Raw genomic sequence first — 18,330 nt, 5'->3', positions numbered from 1 at the left:
ACCTGACGGTTTGTAAGCACTAGAAACCTTCATTTCCACTTGAGGCTGATTCTGGGACAAACTGACTAAAACTTTTTATTTTGAGGGAAAAGCGCATGGTTAGACGAAAGGCTGGTAGCGTGGGGGGGGGGGGGGGGGGGGGGGGGTGATTGTTGACTCGATAAGATGAGAGGAGAGGAGAGGAGAGGAGATGAGATCAGATCAGATCAGATAAGATCAAATAAGATCAGATCAGATCCCAGATACATTCTATATTTTAGAGAGAGAGAGAGAGAGAGAGACAGACAGAGACAGAGCGAGAGAGAGAAAGAGACAGAGAAAAAGACAGACAGACAGAGAAAAAGACAGACAGACAGTCAGACAGACCGAGCAGGAGAGAGAGAGAGAGAGAGAGAGAGAGAGAGAGAGAGAGAGAGAGAGAGAGAGAGAGAGAGAGAGAGACTGAGAGAGAGAGAGAACGGAGACAGAGAGAGAGAGAGAGAGAGAGAGAGAGAGAGAGAGTCTTCTTCTTCTTCTTCTCGATCACTCAGTTCTTCTTCTTATGAGCGTTGATGCGTTGAGCTGTCGTTATGCGCCATACATGGCCCAGCTCATCCGGCTTCAGCGTGTTTTTATATCGGAGTGGTCCTTCTCCTAGACTGGTGGCTTTACAGGGCTGTCGAGTCCAGTCTACCCGGCTATTTGGCCATAGCTGGCTGGTTTGTTTATCTGAGGTGACCTTCCCCAGGGCTAGAACTTAAGATGCGGCTCTTGATCGCATGATGCTCCCGTCATTGGAGACCTGGGGTATTTCTTGAGTGTAACAGTGCCACCTGTTATCCCGCCCCATCCTGTTGGAAGCACCGCCAGTTGGTCCGCGACTGCTTATTCGTCCTGGCAAGCCTGGCTTATTTCGCAGCTAACCTCCATATCTGAAGGCCATCTCACTATCCGCCACCTGTGAACGCGCCTGGTTGGGGGTGGTCGCCCCTACTGTCCCACTGTACTTTACTGTCTTGTGACCAACTTTGGGGATTTTTACACCCTTTCTTGACCACGTGAGACAAACAGGGAGAGAGAGAGAGAGAGAGAGAGAGAGAGAGAGAGTGAGAGAGAACGGAAACATAGAGAGACAGAGACAGAGAGACGCAGAGAGAGACGGCGACAGAAATGGAGGGGGGGGGGGGAGGAGGAGCACGAAAAAACACGAATGCTACAACTGTAGTCATTAACGACAAACCCACAACAATGATCGACATTCAGATTAACCGGCCACATTGGCATTCAAACACATTATACATTATAATATTCCTGCGTCAAACCTCAAACCTCAAGAAAGGAATAATAACCAGGTATGGGTGTCGCCGCATGTCTGCAACATGCAAAGTGGGGTGGGCGGGTCTTACGGGTGGGAACAAAAAGTGAATAAACAGGGTGGCTGGCTCCACAAGTACCCAGACACTGCACGATGCAAGACGGGTACCTCTCACTGGGCGTTACCGGGGGACTTTCTCCCCGGTCTGTGCTGTTGACTCTCCTAGCGCTGGTCGGATGTCTTCTGACAAATGTCCACGCGCAAGATGGTGACTTATTCTCTTTGGGTTATTTGTTGTTGTTTCGTTTTGTTTGGGTATTGGTGTGTTTGTTGTTATTTTTCCTTGTTTTGGTACTTTTCATTTTCGGCTTTTCAAGAAAAGCAAAAGCACAAAAAAAGACCGTAGGTGAGACAGAAAATGTTAGAAAACAGAATGAATAAATAAATGAATAAATAGATAAATAGATACATTAATCAATTCATTCATAAAAACATTGTAAAAATGTTTTTGTTTGTGGGGGTTTTTTTCTGAGATTTTTCCTTGCGATTTCAAGTAAGCTGATATCTTTCCATTTTTTTTCCCCAGCAAGTTTGAATACATCAAAGAAATGCGTTTCTGCTTTTAATTTTTTTTTTAACCTTGTTTTAAATATTCAGTCATGTTTGTTTTATATAACATTAGAACATCAGAACGGCTACAGATCCGTTTTGTTTTACGGAGCTTTTTTATGATAAAATGGACAAAAGACTTTTAGAATAAAGCTTAAAAGCAGGGCATAGGGGAACTTGTTTTTTGTTTACCAATATCATTTTGAAAATCACGGCCGCAAAAGGCTTTCCATGAGAACAACCGTAAATATCAAACACAAACACAGCCTTGTTTACTTCAGCGTAGGAAAAGTAATATTTTGATTACACAATTTATTTCACCAGTGAATGCGGATTGAACAAATGAATATGTATATTTGCGTGCGTGCGTGCGTGCGTATGTGCATGCGTGCGTGCGTGCGCGCGTGTGTGTGTGTGTGTGTGTGTGTGTGTGTGTGTCTGTCTGTCTGTCTGTGTGTCTGTGTCTGAAATAAAACTTCTACAAACCGACAGACCCACAAAGCGTTACTTTATTCGTAAGCGACTTCGTATAGGCATGAGTGTAACAACAAAGACGAGGCTTGTTTGTCAAACATTTTCACAGTATTTATGCGTTTGTTATGTGTTCTACTTCGTAGATGGGCACAACAGGGCATCTGATCGCTGAAGTGTAAACGCGTAGAGATAGGCTACAGCAGAGATAGGCTACAGCAGAGATAGGCTACAGCAGAGATAGGCTACAGCAGAGATAGGCTACAGCAGAGATAGGCTACAGCAGAGATAGGCTACAGCAGAGATAGGCTACAGCAGAGATAGGCTACAGCAGAGATAGGCTACAGCAGAGATAGGCTACAGCAGAGATAGGCTACAGTAGAGATAGGCTACAGTAGAGATAGGCTACAGCAGAGATAGGCTACAGCAGAGATAGGCTACAGCAGAGATAGGCTACAGCAGAGATAGGCTACAGCAGAAAGCATGGACAAACTCAAAACAACTAACCTACGAAAACTTAAGTATGGTTTCCTTCCCGTGGAAATGGCAGTGTACGGCACTACAAATAGGTCCAGACTTTGTCCCGGGGGAATTACATCCTCCCACTTAGACATATACCTAAATTCAACACTCTGTCAACTGATCTTCAAGTGTTAACTTCGAAGCGCCATGGACGTAAAGCAACATTAAAAATAAGTTAAAAATTATTATTAAACAAACAAAAAAACACTCGTGAAAGCTGTGTTTATTTAACCCAACCAGATTTGCTTTAAAAATTCGATAACAAATGAAAGCATATTTGTTCAGCCAACAGCAGGATAAACGAAATGTTAAGGGAATAAAATCCAACCAGACTCAATCCAACATCGTGTGTTTTGTGTTTGCAGCCGCGGAGTGCACGGCAACGGACATCCCCGCTGTGGATTTCAACACCACCTCCACCACTTCTGCAGTTTCGCCAGAGGATGGATGTAAGTGTTATTTGATTAGTAATCTGATTTTTGATAAACAAAAGATTTTTTTTCACCAAGCACGCACAAGCACGCTAAATCTTGCACACATTCATGTGCATGAACGCGTTTTCGCACGTACTAACGCACGCACACACGCAGGCACGCACACATGCACGTACGCACGCACACACACACACACACACACACACACACACACACACACACATACACACACTCACACACACGTATGCACACACATCACACACCACAAGGAATGTGTGCATTGTGTAAGGGGTAACAAAAATTCAGTGTCGTTTAAGTGGGTACTAGTTTTCTCGAGAGAAAAAAACACAAAATTAATTTCCAGAAAATGTAGCTAAAAGGCGCAGTCCTTCCAGTGAAAACATTTGTGCTGTTTATTTCATGTCTGTCAATTCGTTTATCTGGGACAAGACTATCCCTTCACTTTGACACATACCAAAAATCATTAGCTTCAGTTATCAAATAACCAAAGGGAAGTAATCGCTCCTTATGCATACGACATGTGTAAAGGAGTAAGCGAGAGTTGTACGGAACCTTTCTCTTGACACCTGAGAAAATAACCAGCATTAAAATGAACAAGCGACTTTCATCCTCAACAGTTTCAGTGCTACCTTACCTTACTTTACCTTACCTTGCTTTACCTTACATAACCTTAGCTTACATTGCCTTGCCTTGCCTTGCCTGGCTTTACCTTACCTTACTTTACCTGACCTGACCTGACCTTATCTTAGCCTACCCTACCTTACAGTTACCTTACCATACCTGACCTTACCTCACCTCTCCTCACCTTACCTTTACAGTTTGGTGCCCGGAGACCAGCGATTCCAGCCCTTACCTGGAGATGACCTTGACGACGGCAGCAGCGGACAAGTGGGCGTTGAGAGAGGTAGTCATCGGTGCAGCGCAGAACAACTCCTTCCGGGGATACGCCTCCACCTACAGCCTCAACTACACTCGCTCCCAGGATGTCTGGGACACCCTCAGTGAAGTACGATGCTTCTTTTCCTCTGTTTCATCTTCTTCGTTCATGGGCTAAAACTCCCACGTTCACTCATGTTTTAGCACGAGTGGGGTTTTTTACGCGTATGCCTGTTTTTACCCCGCCATTCAGGCAGCCATACGCCGCTTTTGGGGGAAGCATGCTGGGTATTTTCGTGTTTCTATCACCCACCGAACTCTGACATGGATGACAGGATCTTTTCCGTGCACACTTGGTCTTGTGCTTGCGTGTACACACGAAGGGGGACAAGGCACTAGCAGGTCTGCACATAAGTTGACCTGGGAGATCGAAAAAATCTCCACCCTTAACCCACCAGGCGCGGCGGGAATTCGATCCCGCGACCTTCCGCATAGGAGGCCCATGTCTTTTCCACTAGGCCACTGCGCCCGCCAGTACGCTACAGATCATGCTTAAAGGCACAGTCCTTTCCGTGTAAACTATTCGAGTTATCTCAAAAACGTATTTGGATTTGTTTCTTTGTGTATGTATGTTGTAAGACACTTAGGACTACAGTCGAATTCACGCTGTAGAAAAATCTTTACAGTCATATTTATTATTATTTTCATGTTATTAGGCCTATCATTGTGAGTATGCACTAGTGTCCCATAATTGTGCGAATACATTTCGCCAACCCCAAACCCCCAAGCACCCCCACCCCCCGCCGGAGCCGAACAATTCCTGCGGCTAACAGGCCTTTCTTATTCCATCAGATTTCGAGTTAGTCTCATTAAAGTAACACCATTTTGAAATATTACTGACACTTGCTATCATCATAGAACCAGGATGCTGTGAGGATGAATTCAACGCATACCCGCTACAGGACAATCACTTACAGCCCACCCGTGACCTTCAGGGGGGTTCGCATCATCCCCACAGAATCGCTGAACGGGTCTGGACGCTGCATGAAGGTCACTCTGAGGGGCTGCCTTGCCGCTGGTCAGTGTGATGCCTGACCGTTCAGTGTTGCGTGGTGGTGGCTGTGGTGGTATCGTGTGGTGTGTTTGTGGGTTTGGTTGAGCCGTAGAGGGTCCCACGGTGAGAGAGAGTATGTGTGTGTGTGGTCAGTGTGATGCCTGACCGTTCAGTGTTGCGTGGTGGTGGCTGTGGTGGCTGCCTCGCTGCTGGTCAGTGTGATGCCTGACTGTTCAATGTTGCGTGGCTGTGCAGGTGGTATCGTGTGGTGTGTTTGGTTGAGGTAGAGGGTGAGAGAGAGAGAGTATGTGTGTGTGTGTGTGTGTGTATGTGTGTGTGTGTGTGTGTGGTATGTGTGAGTGTGTGAGAGAGAGAGAGAGAGTGTGTGCATGTGTGTGTGAGTGTGTGTGTGTGTGTGTGTGTGTGTGTGTGTGTGAGTGTGTGTGTGTGTGTGTACTATTTGCACTGTATACTAATGCTACTTTGATCCCCATCATGCAGATCTCTGCCCTGTCGGTTCGTGCGGAAGCAATGGCAGGTGTGTGGGAGAGAACCTCTGTGCCTGCGACGACGGTTTCTTTGGCGCTGCTTGCTCAATGACAGGTGAGTCTGATGCATTCACTTTGTTAAGAGTGAGTCGCTTGAGGTTTTCAGCCTTAAAAAGTGTCCCTACCCCCCCCCCCCCCCCCCCCACCCATCAACACCAGTTCATCATCTCATACCCGCTAATCAGTAACACTCCCATGATGATGCGCGTGCAAGATTGAAAAACAAATTCAAAGGAAAACGGTCAGTATAACGTTAGATTTAACTAACAACAACATAAAATATTCACTACAATCTCAATCCATCGATCTTTAAAGGCATACTCCTTCCCGTGAAAACAGTTCAGCTCACCGTCTCTGATCTGGCCAGGTATTAAATGAGACAAGATCATCCCTCCACTTGGCCAAAAACCGAAAATGAACAGCCTGCATGGGTGCTGTCTGTGCACCGTGGGATGGTTTTTATTTTTATTAATGAATTATCCTAAAGACCACTTGTTGGTTTTTGAATGAAAAACAAATTAAAACATTCCAACTCACCAGAGCAAGCATTCAGGGTGTTGATTTTTTGTATGTGACCAAGTGGAGGGATGCTCTTGTCCCATGTCAAAGCCTGGCCAGGTCTGAGCTGGTGAGTCGAACTGATCACGTGGCAATTAAGGAGTTTGCCTTTACGTGAAATTGGATGGTTGATCTGGACTGGGTTTCACGGCAAGGACTGTGCCTTTAAAGTGGGCCAACAAGATAGACAGCAGTGGAACTACAGTGGAACTACAGTGGAACTACAGTGGAACCTCCCTTTTAAGGCCTCCCATAATCTGAGAAAATCGGGTCCTAAAAAAGAGTGGGTCTTTCAAAAAAAAAAAAAATCTGATCTTTTATTTGAATTTCTGACATGATACATTGGAAATGAGTTTACACTATTACAGACTTATCCAGGGGGTCTTCAAATGGGGGTACATTTACAGAGGTTATGAACAGAAAGTCTGAGAAAACAGGGTCTTAAAAGGGAGGGAGTCTTAAATTGGGGGGTCTTAAAAGAGGGGGTTCTACTGTACTCGTGATGTGCGTGCAGCCAAGACCCTGCTACAGGCCATCCTACGCCTGGGCTGGGTCGTGCTCGCCAACAACCAGGTTAACACGGAGGCTGGTCAGTTCAACTCCTCCTGGTCAAGCGCCTTGACCACCAGCGGCTTCGCCCTGCAGGGCAACAGGATGACCATCCAGGGCACGCGCTCCTACCTCTTCAGCTCCTCGCTCCAGGTTATTTATTTATTTATTTATTTGGTGTTTAACGTCGTTTTCAACCACGAAGGTTATATCGCGACGAGGGAAAGGGGGGAGATGGGATAGGGGAAAGGGGGGAGATGGGATAGAGCCACTTGTTAAGTGTTTCTTGTTCACAAAAGCACTAATCAAAAAATTGCTCCAGGGGCTTGCAACGTAATACAATATATGACCCCACTGGGAGAATGCAAGTTTCCAGTACAAAGGACTAAACATTTCTTACATACTGCTTGACTAAAATCTTTACAAACATTGACTATATTCTATACAAGAACCACTCAACAAGGGTAAAAGGAGAAACAGAATCCGTTAGTCGCCTCTTACGACATGCGGGGGGCAGAGAAATAAGGATGTGGAAAAGAAGACTTTTGGTAAGTGAAATAAAGGTGATGGATCCAGTCAGGTAGAAATAAGACAACAAGAAAAGAATTGGAAAACTGCAGGGAATAGTAGGGAGAGTTTTCTTGGAAGGAAATATAGGTGAAAGGACTGGTAAGGCAGAAATAAGACAAAAGAAGAGAAGTAAAGGGGTGGGGTAGCTCTGTGGAAACACTCCCGCCGTGTGAAGGCGACCCCATGGGAGCCTCGCTCCAGGTAGACATTTTATAATACAGTAGGTTTTAAACCTCACGACGCTCCCGAAAGCGGCGTATGGCTGCCGAAATTGCGGGGTAAAAACGGTCATACACGTAAAACCCGTGGGAGTTTCAGCCCATCAACGAAATAAACAAACAAACAAACCTCATGACATCTGAGAAAATCAGGTCTTAAAAAGGAGGTAGTCTTAAAATGGAGGTCATTTTACAAAGCCTATGACGAAACAAAATCTAAAAAATCAAGGTCTGACAAGGGGGCAAGTCTTTAATTTATTGCGATGTCTTTATAGGTGGGTTCCATTGTACATATGTGTCAATCTTAAATTTAAGATGATAGACAGTTTTTGTCCACTGTCCAGTACTTTTAAATCGTAGAGAAAAGTTTATTTTTGAGAAGTATTGAATAAATCCTTGTACTTTTAAAATGGTCCCACGCTCTTCTTGAAGTAACAAACAACTTCATCAAGTTAGAGTGTTTGTATTAAAGGTTGTACATTTGTATAATGTACCTGTCTCAGGGGCGGATCAGTTCATTTTATGGGGGGGGTTTCCAAAAGTATATTGTGAAGATATGGGTGTGAAGGCGCGAAGCGCCGAGCCGACGGCGCGAAGCGCCGAGCCGACGGCGTGATGCGCCTAGCTTGCTAGGGGGGTCCGGGGGCATGCCCCCCCGGAAAATTTTGAAAAAAAGGATGCAAAATGGTGCAAGCTGGTGCATTCTGAGGATGATCATTACCAGTTCCAGGCAGCAGATTTTGTCACTGATTAATACCCACAAAATTGAAACTCAACCCAAAAAAACACACAAAAATATTTTTATTTTTTGGCTGGGGGGGGGGTTTCCGGAAACCCCAGAAACCCCCCCCTCGTCCGCCCCTGTGTCTTGTGAAAAGGTCTTTGGTCAGGTACTCGGCTTCATTTGATCACAATGCAACGATCGCTTGTTTAGTTTTATTTTGCATATGTTCTTCTTGAGTTCACATCCCTTCACAAGGGGCTTTGGCCTTAAATGAATACAGTGGAACTCCCTTTTTAAGACCTTCAAAATTCTGAGAAAAACACGCCTTAAAAAGGAGGGAGTCTGAAAATGGGGGTAACCTTACAGAGGCTATAAACAAAAAGTTTAAGAAACATGGTCTCCAAAGAGCGCGAGTCTTAAATTGGGGACTGTACTCAGACTCTCAGAACTTGCGTATTAACTATAACGATAAAAGGTGGGAATTAGTTCCACTGCATAATAACTCCTCCATCCTTCTATCCTCGCTCCAGGGTCCCTTTGGCTGTCTTCTCAACCCGGACTCGTATTCCTCCGTCTACGTGTCCTTCACGTATTCCTTGGGGAGCCTGGCAGCGTCCGAGACAGGTCTGTTCGGTACGGATCCGATGCAAAAGTGGAAAGGGGTCAGCGCCTGGATTTCCACCACGGCGGGCGGCTCACACGTGCTACGCGTAGAGGTCAGGCGCCGTCAGAGGCTGTGGACTGTCAGTAGTAGTATTGGTGAGTATATATATATATATTGTCACAGTGAATGATAGTAGTAGTAGTAGTACAGGAAGGATACAGGAGTAGATCGACCGGCGCTTTGATACACTGAAGCTCCTGTGGTACGTACGCATATACATGTCTGTGTGTGCAAGTTTGTTGTGATTAGGCTATCTATAACAATACATTTGACGTGAAATGTAAATCCCTTATTACCGGAAGAATTTAGTTACAAAATCACAACATGCAAGGTAAAACAATTATATCCAAACTGAGAAAGTAGTCACCAGGGGAGGCAACCCAATTGCTGCATTTTAAGGGGGAATATACAGTGGTTGTTTCCTTTGTCGAGTATGGATTTGTTTGGTAATAATTATGGAAAAAAATGTACCTTATACTTATTGTGGCAGTAGTGAGGGTAATGGATAGATATCATCTATTCAGTACCAGGGGGGGAGGGGGGGAGGGGGGGGGGAATTGTTTAAAGGGAAATAATTCACTTGAGTTCTTTTTTTTCTTCTTTAGTCGTTTAAAACAGCACGGAATCTGTTTGTCTCATACTGCTTGCTACCTCCCTTCATTCCTCCCTTGACGTTTTTTACTATCGTTATTGTATTTTTGTCTAATTTTTAACGATAATGTTCTGTTCCTTCAAATACAGCCCCCCCCCCCATTCTTTTAAATTACGTAACTCCCTCAAATTCAAATGATAAACAGCCGGGTGTAGGGGAAAAAATCATCAATATCTCCCATAATGTATTTCATATAGGGGAGAGTTACTGATTGCGTACCTGTTATCCATATCGTACCACCCCCATTCCCGCGAAATGACGAATGCCTGAAGCCCCTGCTGAAGTGTGGGGATAACCCCGTAGGAAAGAAGCATTCTTCCGGTGTCAACATGGCAGCTAGCGAGAAAACCACCAGCAAGAACGAAAAATTCACTTTTTTCGCATTTTGATGTTATTTTCGTAGTGACAAATTTGTGTGACTATGCAAAGACTACACCACTGAGCAAATTAACTTGACTATACATTAATACCTTGTTGAGTGTAGGCTGCATTTGGATCAAAACATTGGCCTTTGCTTTACATGTAGAAGGCTAGATCTACTTATTGTCCAGCCTACCGAAGTCACGCATATCGTACCAGCCAGAGTCTTGATATAGTACCGGTGGTACGATAACAATGACTTCTGGTACGATATGCAGGATGACACAACCTCCTATTAATTGCCAAATGATCCATTTAGGAGTACTTCTTAAGAAGTCTGAAGCCTGAAGTTGTTTCAGAAAAATGCTTTCCCCCTCGAACTGGACATCAGAGGACATGAAAAAATGTCTGGCAGCCATTGCAAACGGAATGGGCTTCAGCGCTGCTTCACGAGTTATTGATATTGTACCACAAGGTCACTAATATCGTACCCCTAGTACGTTATAAGTGACTGATAGGTACGCATTACAGAACTGGTCTTGTAATTCGTACCATTTGGATGATTTTTTTAAATCCGTACTGAAACCAAGTTTGCGTTTTTTTCATTGAAAACAATATACGGAACGTTGAAGGCACAGGAGATGAGTGTTTATGGACAATTTGAAGTGCCTAGCATAAAATGGTTGCGTTATAGAGCTGTTTGTCCTTAAGTGGTACGATATCAGTAACTCTCCCCTACCCTTGACCTTTCAAACGACGGAGAAAAGCCCTCACTTCCCCAAAACAGTCACTCTTTGGATCGCTCACACTGTTCAAAGTAACGGTAAGACAAGAACCACTGTTCAAGTGAAGAATCGTTTCATTCTTGGTATGCTTCTGGTTTGCATTCTGCTTCTTGTTTTGTTTTGCTTTTCTACGTTAGTCCCGGAGAAGCATTCAAAGGCAAAAATACGACGGTTGTGTTGTCTTTGTCATGGTGAATAAGGATCTCTGTTGTTTTCAGCATTGTGTGTTTCATCTGCAGTTGATAGACGTTTTTTCTCTCGCTTTTTCATAGCAACATTGAGGCAAACTACACGTGAGAAAGTACGCTTGCTTCAGTGTTTCTATGGAAACAATGGAAAGCAACCATTCCACAACGCATGCAAACTTGACAGAGTTATTTCCGAACATCGTCTATTTGGTATTTGTGTATAAGAGCAGAGTGTTCACTGCCTGCAAATCCTACCTTTCCAGCGGCCACAGAGTTCCTGAACAAGTGGACCAAACTGGAGATCAGCTGGGACGTGGCCAACGGCCTCGTAGTTTTTGTCAACGGAGAGGAGACCGATCGTTGTCCCAGCAGTTTCCCGGCCTCTGAGAACCAGGAGAGCAACTATTTCGTCATCGGCTACCCCAGCTACGACTACGCCGTGTCTTATAACGTCAGCCTTGTGGTGCGAGACTTCACCGTGTCCCCCGTGTCTCGACGTCAGACCAAGCGGGCCCTCCGCGGTAAGTCTGACTTTTTTTTCTTTTTTGTGTGTGTGGGTTTTCTTCTGAAATATGAGGGTTCACAAACGGATATTTAATTATGCAATATTTAAATAAAATGAAATAAAATAATAAAAACACATGAATAATTAATAAATGAATAAACAAACTAACATTGGTCCTTGAGACAAATCATTTGAAACACCGAAACAGGTATGAGATTATGCATATGCAATAGTAAAACAAGGCCAGAAAGTATGCCATCCCCCTCCTCAGGCCCTCGACAATTCTTGAAACAATAATGCAAAATTGTGCAGTTTGATGCCGTCTGGGGATCTCTAAAATGATCCCTGGAGCTTTAAAGATGCCCCAAACCCAACAGTTGGTAGAAACGTTTTTCATGCCAGTCAAAAAACATTCTTTTACATCTCTCTAAACAACATCAACATCAACAACAACAACAACAACGGTGACGACGACTTGAACAACAACAACGACAACAACAATAATAACAACTACAACAACAACACCACAACAACAATAACAAAAACACAACAGCAGCGGCAACAACAACAACATTAACAACAACACAACAACAATAACCAATCAATCAATCAATATGAGGCTTATATCGCGCGTATTCCGTGGGTACAGTTCTAAGCGCAGGGATTTATTTTTTTATTTTAATTTTATGCAATTGATATCGCGCACATATTCAAGGCGCAGGGATTTATTTATGCCGTGTGAGATGGAATTTTTTTACACAATACAATAACAACAATAATAATACCACCACCATCACCACCACAACAACAACAACAACAACAACAACAACAACAACAACAACAACAACAACAACAACAACAACAACAACAACAACAACAACACATGTTCGTCAATGCTTTGTGGACTCTATTTTGCAGCACTGTGCCCCCTGGGCTGTCTCAACAGCGGCCTGTGTCGCGATCAGTTCTCCTGCTCCTGTGACGATGGCTACTTTGGGCCACTCTGCATGTACACAGGTATGTCAATGTACACAGGTATGTCAATGTACCCAGGTATGTCAATGTACACAGGTATGTCAATGTACCCAGGTATGTCAATGTTCAAAATAAGAAAATTACTCTCTTACTCACTCACTCACCCACCCACTCACTATCTTACTGACTCACTCACTCACCCACCCACTATCTTACTGACTCACTCACTCACCCACCCACTCACTATCTTACTGACTTACTCACTCACCCACCCACTCACTATCTTACTGACTCATACACACCCACTCACTATCTTACTGACTCACTCACTCACTCACCCACCCACCCACCATCTTACTGACTCATTCACCCACCCACTCACTATCTTACTCATAACTCATAACTCATAACTCATAACATTTTATTGATCCAACAAAGGAAATTAAATTGGTCATCAGCACATATAGGTCATTAATTAATAATTATAAAAGAAGAAGAGAAGAAAATTTATAAAACCCATGATAACAAAAAAATATCTAAAGTAATATATGTACAACTACAATACCCTTTTTACTTGCACACTTGACACACCGACACACCAACACACATGCATACATACCTACATACATACCTACATACATACATACATACATACATACATACATACATACATACATACATACATACATACATTCCATGTTAAAGTGTAGTTAAGAACATCACAGTAATTATATCATTGTTTGGATTAACAGATAAGTTTTTATGTAAATGATGATAACAACAATCCATAATTAACGCTATTGCACTACCAAAAGAAGAGACCAACCAAACACATAAAACCAATCACAGTAATCATCATCAGTTATCACAGGTATCACAGTAGATTAGCCATCAGGTAGTTAGACTCAATTGGGCAAGTATAGTGTCAACACCATCACAACAGTGCTAAAGCTCATTATCACAGCACTAGTTATGATCAAAGGTCAAACAGTCATCAAATCATATTAAATCTATCACTAAGAGGTACATTTAAAAGGCATCACTGATAGTCTGTGGCCAGGACAATGGCTCGGTTGCTGTTAAAATATCTCACAGCTGCAGGAACAAAAGAACGCCGAAAACGCTCCGTTCGACACCTAGGCATGAGAAACCGAGCGTTCCGTGTGATGCGGAGATCCATCAGTGCGTCGTGGAGGGGATGCCCTAGGTCGAACAGAATAGCTCTGGACTTACTGGCAAGCCTTCTTTCAACAAGGACTTCAAGGGTGTCAAGGCTCTGGCCTACAGTAGAACTCGCTTTCTTTATCAGCCTGTTCAGCCTGCCAGTGTCCCTTGCAGTGGCATTCCCTCCCCAACACACTGATGCAAACACCATCACACTGCACACCATACTCTGATAAAACATGTACAGCATCTTGTTACACACATGAAATGATCTCAGCTTGCGCAGGAAAAACAATCTTGACTGCGTCTTCTTAAAAACAGCATCAACATGATTAAACCAGCTTAGCTTGTTATCTAGAACTACACCTAAATACTTGTACTCGCTGACTATCTCAATCGCATCACCTTTGATGACTACAGGATGGACAGTGTCTTTCTTTTTGCGAAAATCAAAAATCTCACTGACTCACTCACTCACCCACTATCTTACTGACTCATTCACCCACCCACTCACTATCTTACTGACTCATTCACCCACCCACTCACTATCTTACTGACTGACTCACTCACCCACCCACTCACTATCTTACTGACTCATTCACCCACCCACCCACTATCTTACTGACTCATTCACCCACTCACTATCTTACTGACTCACTCACTCACCCACTATCTTACTGACTCATTCACCCACCCACTCACTATCTTACTGACTCATTCACCCACCCACTCACTATCTTACTGACTCATTCACCCACCCACTCACTATCTTACTGACTCATTCACCCACCCACCCACTATCTTACTGACTCATTCACCCACCCACTCACTATCTTACTGACTCACTCACTCATTGGGTGAGGTTCAGAAAGGCAAACTTTAGATTGTATATATATATATAGCTATTGGGGCGATGAGAGACAGTTTTTGGGGGTATATCATATTACTTTAAGGACGGCCTTTGCACACGCATACTAAAAACATGATTGCTTGTTGTTCTTTTTCCTGTTCAGAGTCTGGCTCCTCGCTGTCAGTACTGAGCAGTACTAGCGACGCCCTGTCCACCACTCTGGGCAGCTTGACCATCAACACGTCTTCCTCCGGCAACGTCACACTGGTCAGCAACGGCTTCAGACTGGAGGGCCTCAACACCTATCTCTCCATCGAGTCCCCCGCCGCCCCTTTCAACGGCCTGGTGTTCACCGAGACCTATTCGTCCTTCACAGTGGCCGTGCGGTTCTCGGTGTCACTGTTCAACGAGGCCACGTACGTGATGTGCACGGACTACCCGGCTGCTGCCAAGCAAGGAGTCAACCTCGTGCTGACCAAGACGCAGCTGTTGGTCCTGCAGGTCAACCTGATGGCCAGTCAGTGGACAGTGCAGTACCAGTTTGACGGACAGGGTGAGTGAGGTAGTGCTACGGTTGTAGTGGAGGTTGTGATGGTGGTCATATGATGATGATGATGAGGAGGAGGAGGAGGAGGACATTAACTGCAATGATGATAATGATGACTTTTGCTCTTCGTCTTCTTTCAAGCAGTTTAAAACTTTTGAAATGTTTTATGAAATTCCTAAATCAAAAGCAAACATTTAGCTGAAGTTGGACTGTTTGAGTTTGAGTTTTATGGAGCCTTCTACCTTTTACTGTGATAAATCTTGAATGTAAATAGTTTTTGTTGTTACCTTGTTTTTTTTACACGCAAAAAGTGGGCAGAGTCCAAAACAGAGAACACAAACAACGGTCCGCGGTTCACGGGTCAAGAAATAACAACAACAATTAATCTGTAATTTTAAACAAAGTTTTTTCAACCAACAGAATGGCTCCGCGCTGGCGTCCTGGTGGAGTTCAGCTTCAGCAGCTCAGCTCTCGTCCTGTATGTGAACGAGAAGGAGGTTGCGAGGTCAGTCTCGGCCAGCTCAACCAGATCGCTGCCCAACCTCTTCAGGCCTCTCGTCTTTGGTCGCCCTAACCAAGACTACAGTGGCGACCTGCAATGTGGCCTGACAGTGTACGAGCTCAGCATGTGGCCCAAATCACGCGACGAGATCGTTAAAGGTGAGGCGTTAGAAATGTGTTTTGTTTTTGTTTGTTTAAATAGTGTTACTGTAGACCAAGACAACAGGTAAAATGTACTCACCAGAAACATGGACAATAAAAAAAACATTCTTGTTCAGTTTTTTTGTCCATGTTTCTGGTGAGTGTATTTTTCTTGTTCTTCTTACCTGCAGTCTCATGTTCCTACTTTTATGTAGACAGGTTAATAATTGCTGTTATAATTCTCATTGCGTTTACTTTTTACGTTTAGTCAAGTTTTGACTAAATGTAGAGGGGGAATCGAGACGAGGGTCGTGGTGTATGTGTGTGTGTGTGTGTGTGTGTGCGTGTGTGTGTGTGCGTGTGTGTGTGCGTGTATGTGTGTAGTGCGATTCAGAGTAAACTACTGGACCGATCTTTATGAAATTTTACATGAGAGTTCCTGGGTATGATATCCCCAGACATTTTTTTCATTTTTTGGATAAACGTCTTTGATGACGTCATATCCGGCTTTTTGTAAAAGTTGAGGCGGCACTGTCACACCCTCATTTTTCAATAAAATTGATTAAAATTTTGGCCAAGCAATCTTCGACGAAGGCCGGACTTTGGTATTGCATTTCAGCTTGGAGGCTTAAAAATTAATTAATGACTTTGGTCATTAAAAATCCGAAAATTGTAATTAAAATTATTTTTGTATAAAACGATCCAAAATTACGTTCATCTTATTCTTCATCATTTTCTGATTCCAAAAACATATAGATATGTTATATTCGGATTAAAAACAAGCTGTAAAAATTAAAAATATAAAAATTATGATCAAAATTAAATTTCCGAAATCGATTTAAAAACAATTTCATCTTATTCCTGGTCGGTTCCTGATTCCAAAAACATATAGATATGATATGTTTGGATTAAAAACACGCTCAGAAAGTTAAAGCGAAGAGAGGTACAGAAAAGCGTGCTATGCAACACAGCGCAACCGCTACCGCGCTAAACAGGCTCGTCAATTTCACTGCCTTTTGTATGAGCGGCGGACTACGGTCATTGTGAAAAAATGCAGTGCGTTCAGTTTCATTCTGTGAGTTCCACAGCTTGACTAAATGTAGTAATTTCGCCTTACGCGACTTGTTTTTCTTCATGTTTTGCTGACGAGAAAAAGGGAGTCCCATGAACATGTGGCCCACATGTGCACAAGCCTGCATGAGATTTTTCTTATGCTTTTTTGTAGCCGCCGGCTATTTATAGCCCGGCTATACTTAGGTTTCGCTCTTGTGGTTGTTTGGTTGTCTAGTTGATTGTCCAGTGAAGAATGGGGACTGCATGTATCTCTGGTACTCTGGGGTGACTTGAGCTCAAAAATGGAGAGTAGCTTGGAATTGTGGGGCCAAGGGTTTGTGCAAAATATTACGTTCCTAACGAACGGTAGGCAAGCAGAAGATATTTATTAGCTTTACACGCTTTTCACGCTTTTGGCACCGCGGCCAGGAAAAAAAATTCCTTTTTTTTCTGTTGTTTTATCTTTTCTGTTATGCTCTCGTTGCCGCATTTTCTCTTTTCAGTGATTATCTCTTTTATTTTATTTTCTCTTTTCAATTATTTTTTCTATTCTGTTATTTTGTCTGTTTTGTTTTATTTTTCTTTTCTGTTTTGTTTTTTCGGTTCTGTTATTTTCTCTGTTCTGTCATTTTTCTATTCACTGTTATCGTATCTTTCCTTCCATAGTTGAATCCATTGAGCAAGTCGTAGAACCGGTGAAACTTCCTCCCAAGCCAACAGATACAACGAACAATGAGACAACAACAGCAACAACAACACTAACGCCCCCGGCGGGAAATTCATCGGTCAGCGACAACACAACCACGACTGGTCCACAGGGGAATAGCACGAACTATGGCGGTAAGTGAAGTTAACTAAAAAAAACACTTTCAGGCGTGTATAGCTTTTGCCTTAACTGGACCTGTTCAGTATTTTACCGGTTTGTATGATAAACTGTATTATTGTATGATAATACTGAACAATAAATCATCAACCTGTCGAGCGTACATTTAACAGTTTTTAGTATTAGATTACTACGTTAGCGCACAATACAGTGTAAAAAATTTATCATTTTTGGTTGAGATTTATTCTTCTTTGCCAGTATGCAGAAAACGAGATTAGAGACTTTAGTCCGGGATTAACTGCGTTGAGGGTTTAAAAAATGTTTTAAAAAGCCGTTTACCCGGACTAAAAGTCTCTAACCTCGACTCTTGGATACCGGCCCTCTTTTTTTAATTTTATTTTTTTAGATAATATGTGGGTGGTTTTTTTATCAGCTATACCCAATACACCGATTCATAATGTTGTCAGTGATTGCATCAGCTGTCGAATATACTGATTCATAAATACAATGTTCACACAGGTTGCGATGGTACTGCGTTCGTTGGATGGGAGAAGGCGTTGGTCAATCTGACCATTTCGCTTCTCTCGACTGAAGCTGTCGGTCGCTCAGCGGGCTGCATGTGAGTATCTAACGTAATATGAAAGAGAGAGAAGGGGGGATAGAGAGAGGGAGAG

The 18,330-nt window shown here is 43.3% G+C and overlaps 1 protein-coding gene across 2 annotated transcripts in view; it reads left to right on the top strand.

The window, feature by feature from the left end:
- Positions 1 to 1,435: 1,435 nt before the first annotated feature.
- Positions 1,436 to 18,330, top strand: part of LOC138981893 (uncharacterized) — a 148,113-nt gene continuing 131,218 nt past the window's right edge. For both annotated transcript variants that reach the window (XM_070355036.1, XM_070355035.1), the window contains exons 1-13: positions 1,436 to 1,562; positions 3,262 to 3,345; positions 4,170 to 4,357; positions 5,146 to 5,305; positions 5,783 to 5,884; positions 6,902 to 7,089; positions 8,979 to 9,207; positions 11,361 to 11,618; positions 12,521 to 12,619; positions 14,755 to 15,144; positions 15,559 to 15,798; positions 17,500 to 17,673; positions 18,176 to 18,275. In XM_070355036.1, the coding sequence (XP_070211137.1) occupies positions 1,448 to 1,562; positions 3,262 to 3,345; positions 4,170 to 4,357; positions 5,146 to 5,305; positions 5,783 to 5,884; positions 6,902 to 7,089; positions 8,979 to 9,207; positions 11,361 to 11,618; positions 12,521 to 12,619; positions 14,755 to 15,144; positions 15,559 to 15,798; positions 17,500 to 17,673; positions 18,176 to 18,275 (2,327 nt within the window). In that variant the 5' untranslated portion in view covers positions 1,436 to 1,447. The remainder of the gene's footprint in view (positions 1,563 to 3,261; positions 3,346 to 4,169; positions 4,358 to 5,145; positions 5,306 to 5,782; positions 5,885 to 6,901; positions 7,090 to 8,978; positions 9,208 to 11,360; positions 11,619 to 12,520; positions 12,620 to 14,754; positions 15,145 to 15,558; positions 15,799 to 17,499; positions 17,674 to 18,175; positions 18,276 to 18,330) is intronic.

Source organism: Littorina saxatilis, linkage group LG12 (assembly GCF_037325665.1).
Source record: "Littorina saxatilis isolate snail1 linkage group LG12, US_GU_Lsax_2.0, whole genome shotgun sequence".
NCBI lineage: Eukaryota > Metazoa > Mollusca > Gastropoda > Littorinimorpha > Littorinidae > Littorina > Littorina saxatilis.
This window is presented reverse-complemented; position numbering and strand designations above follow the sequence as displayed.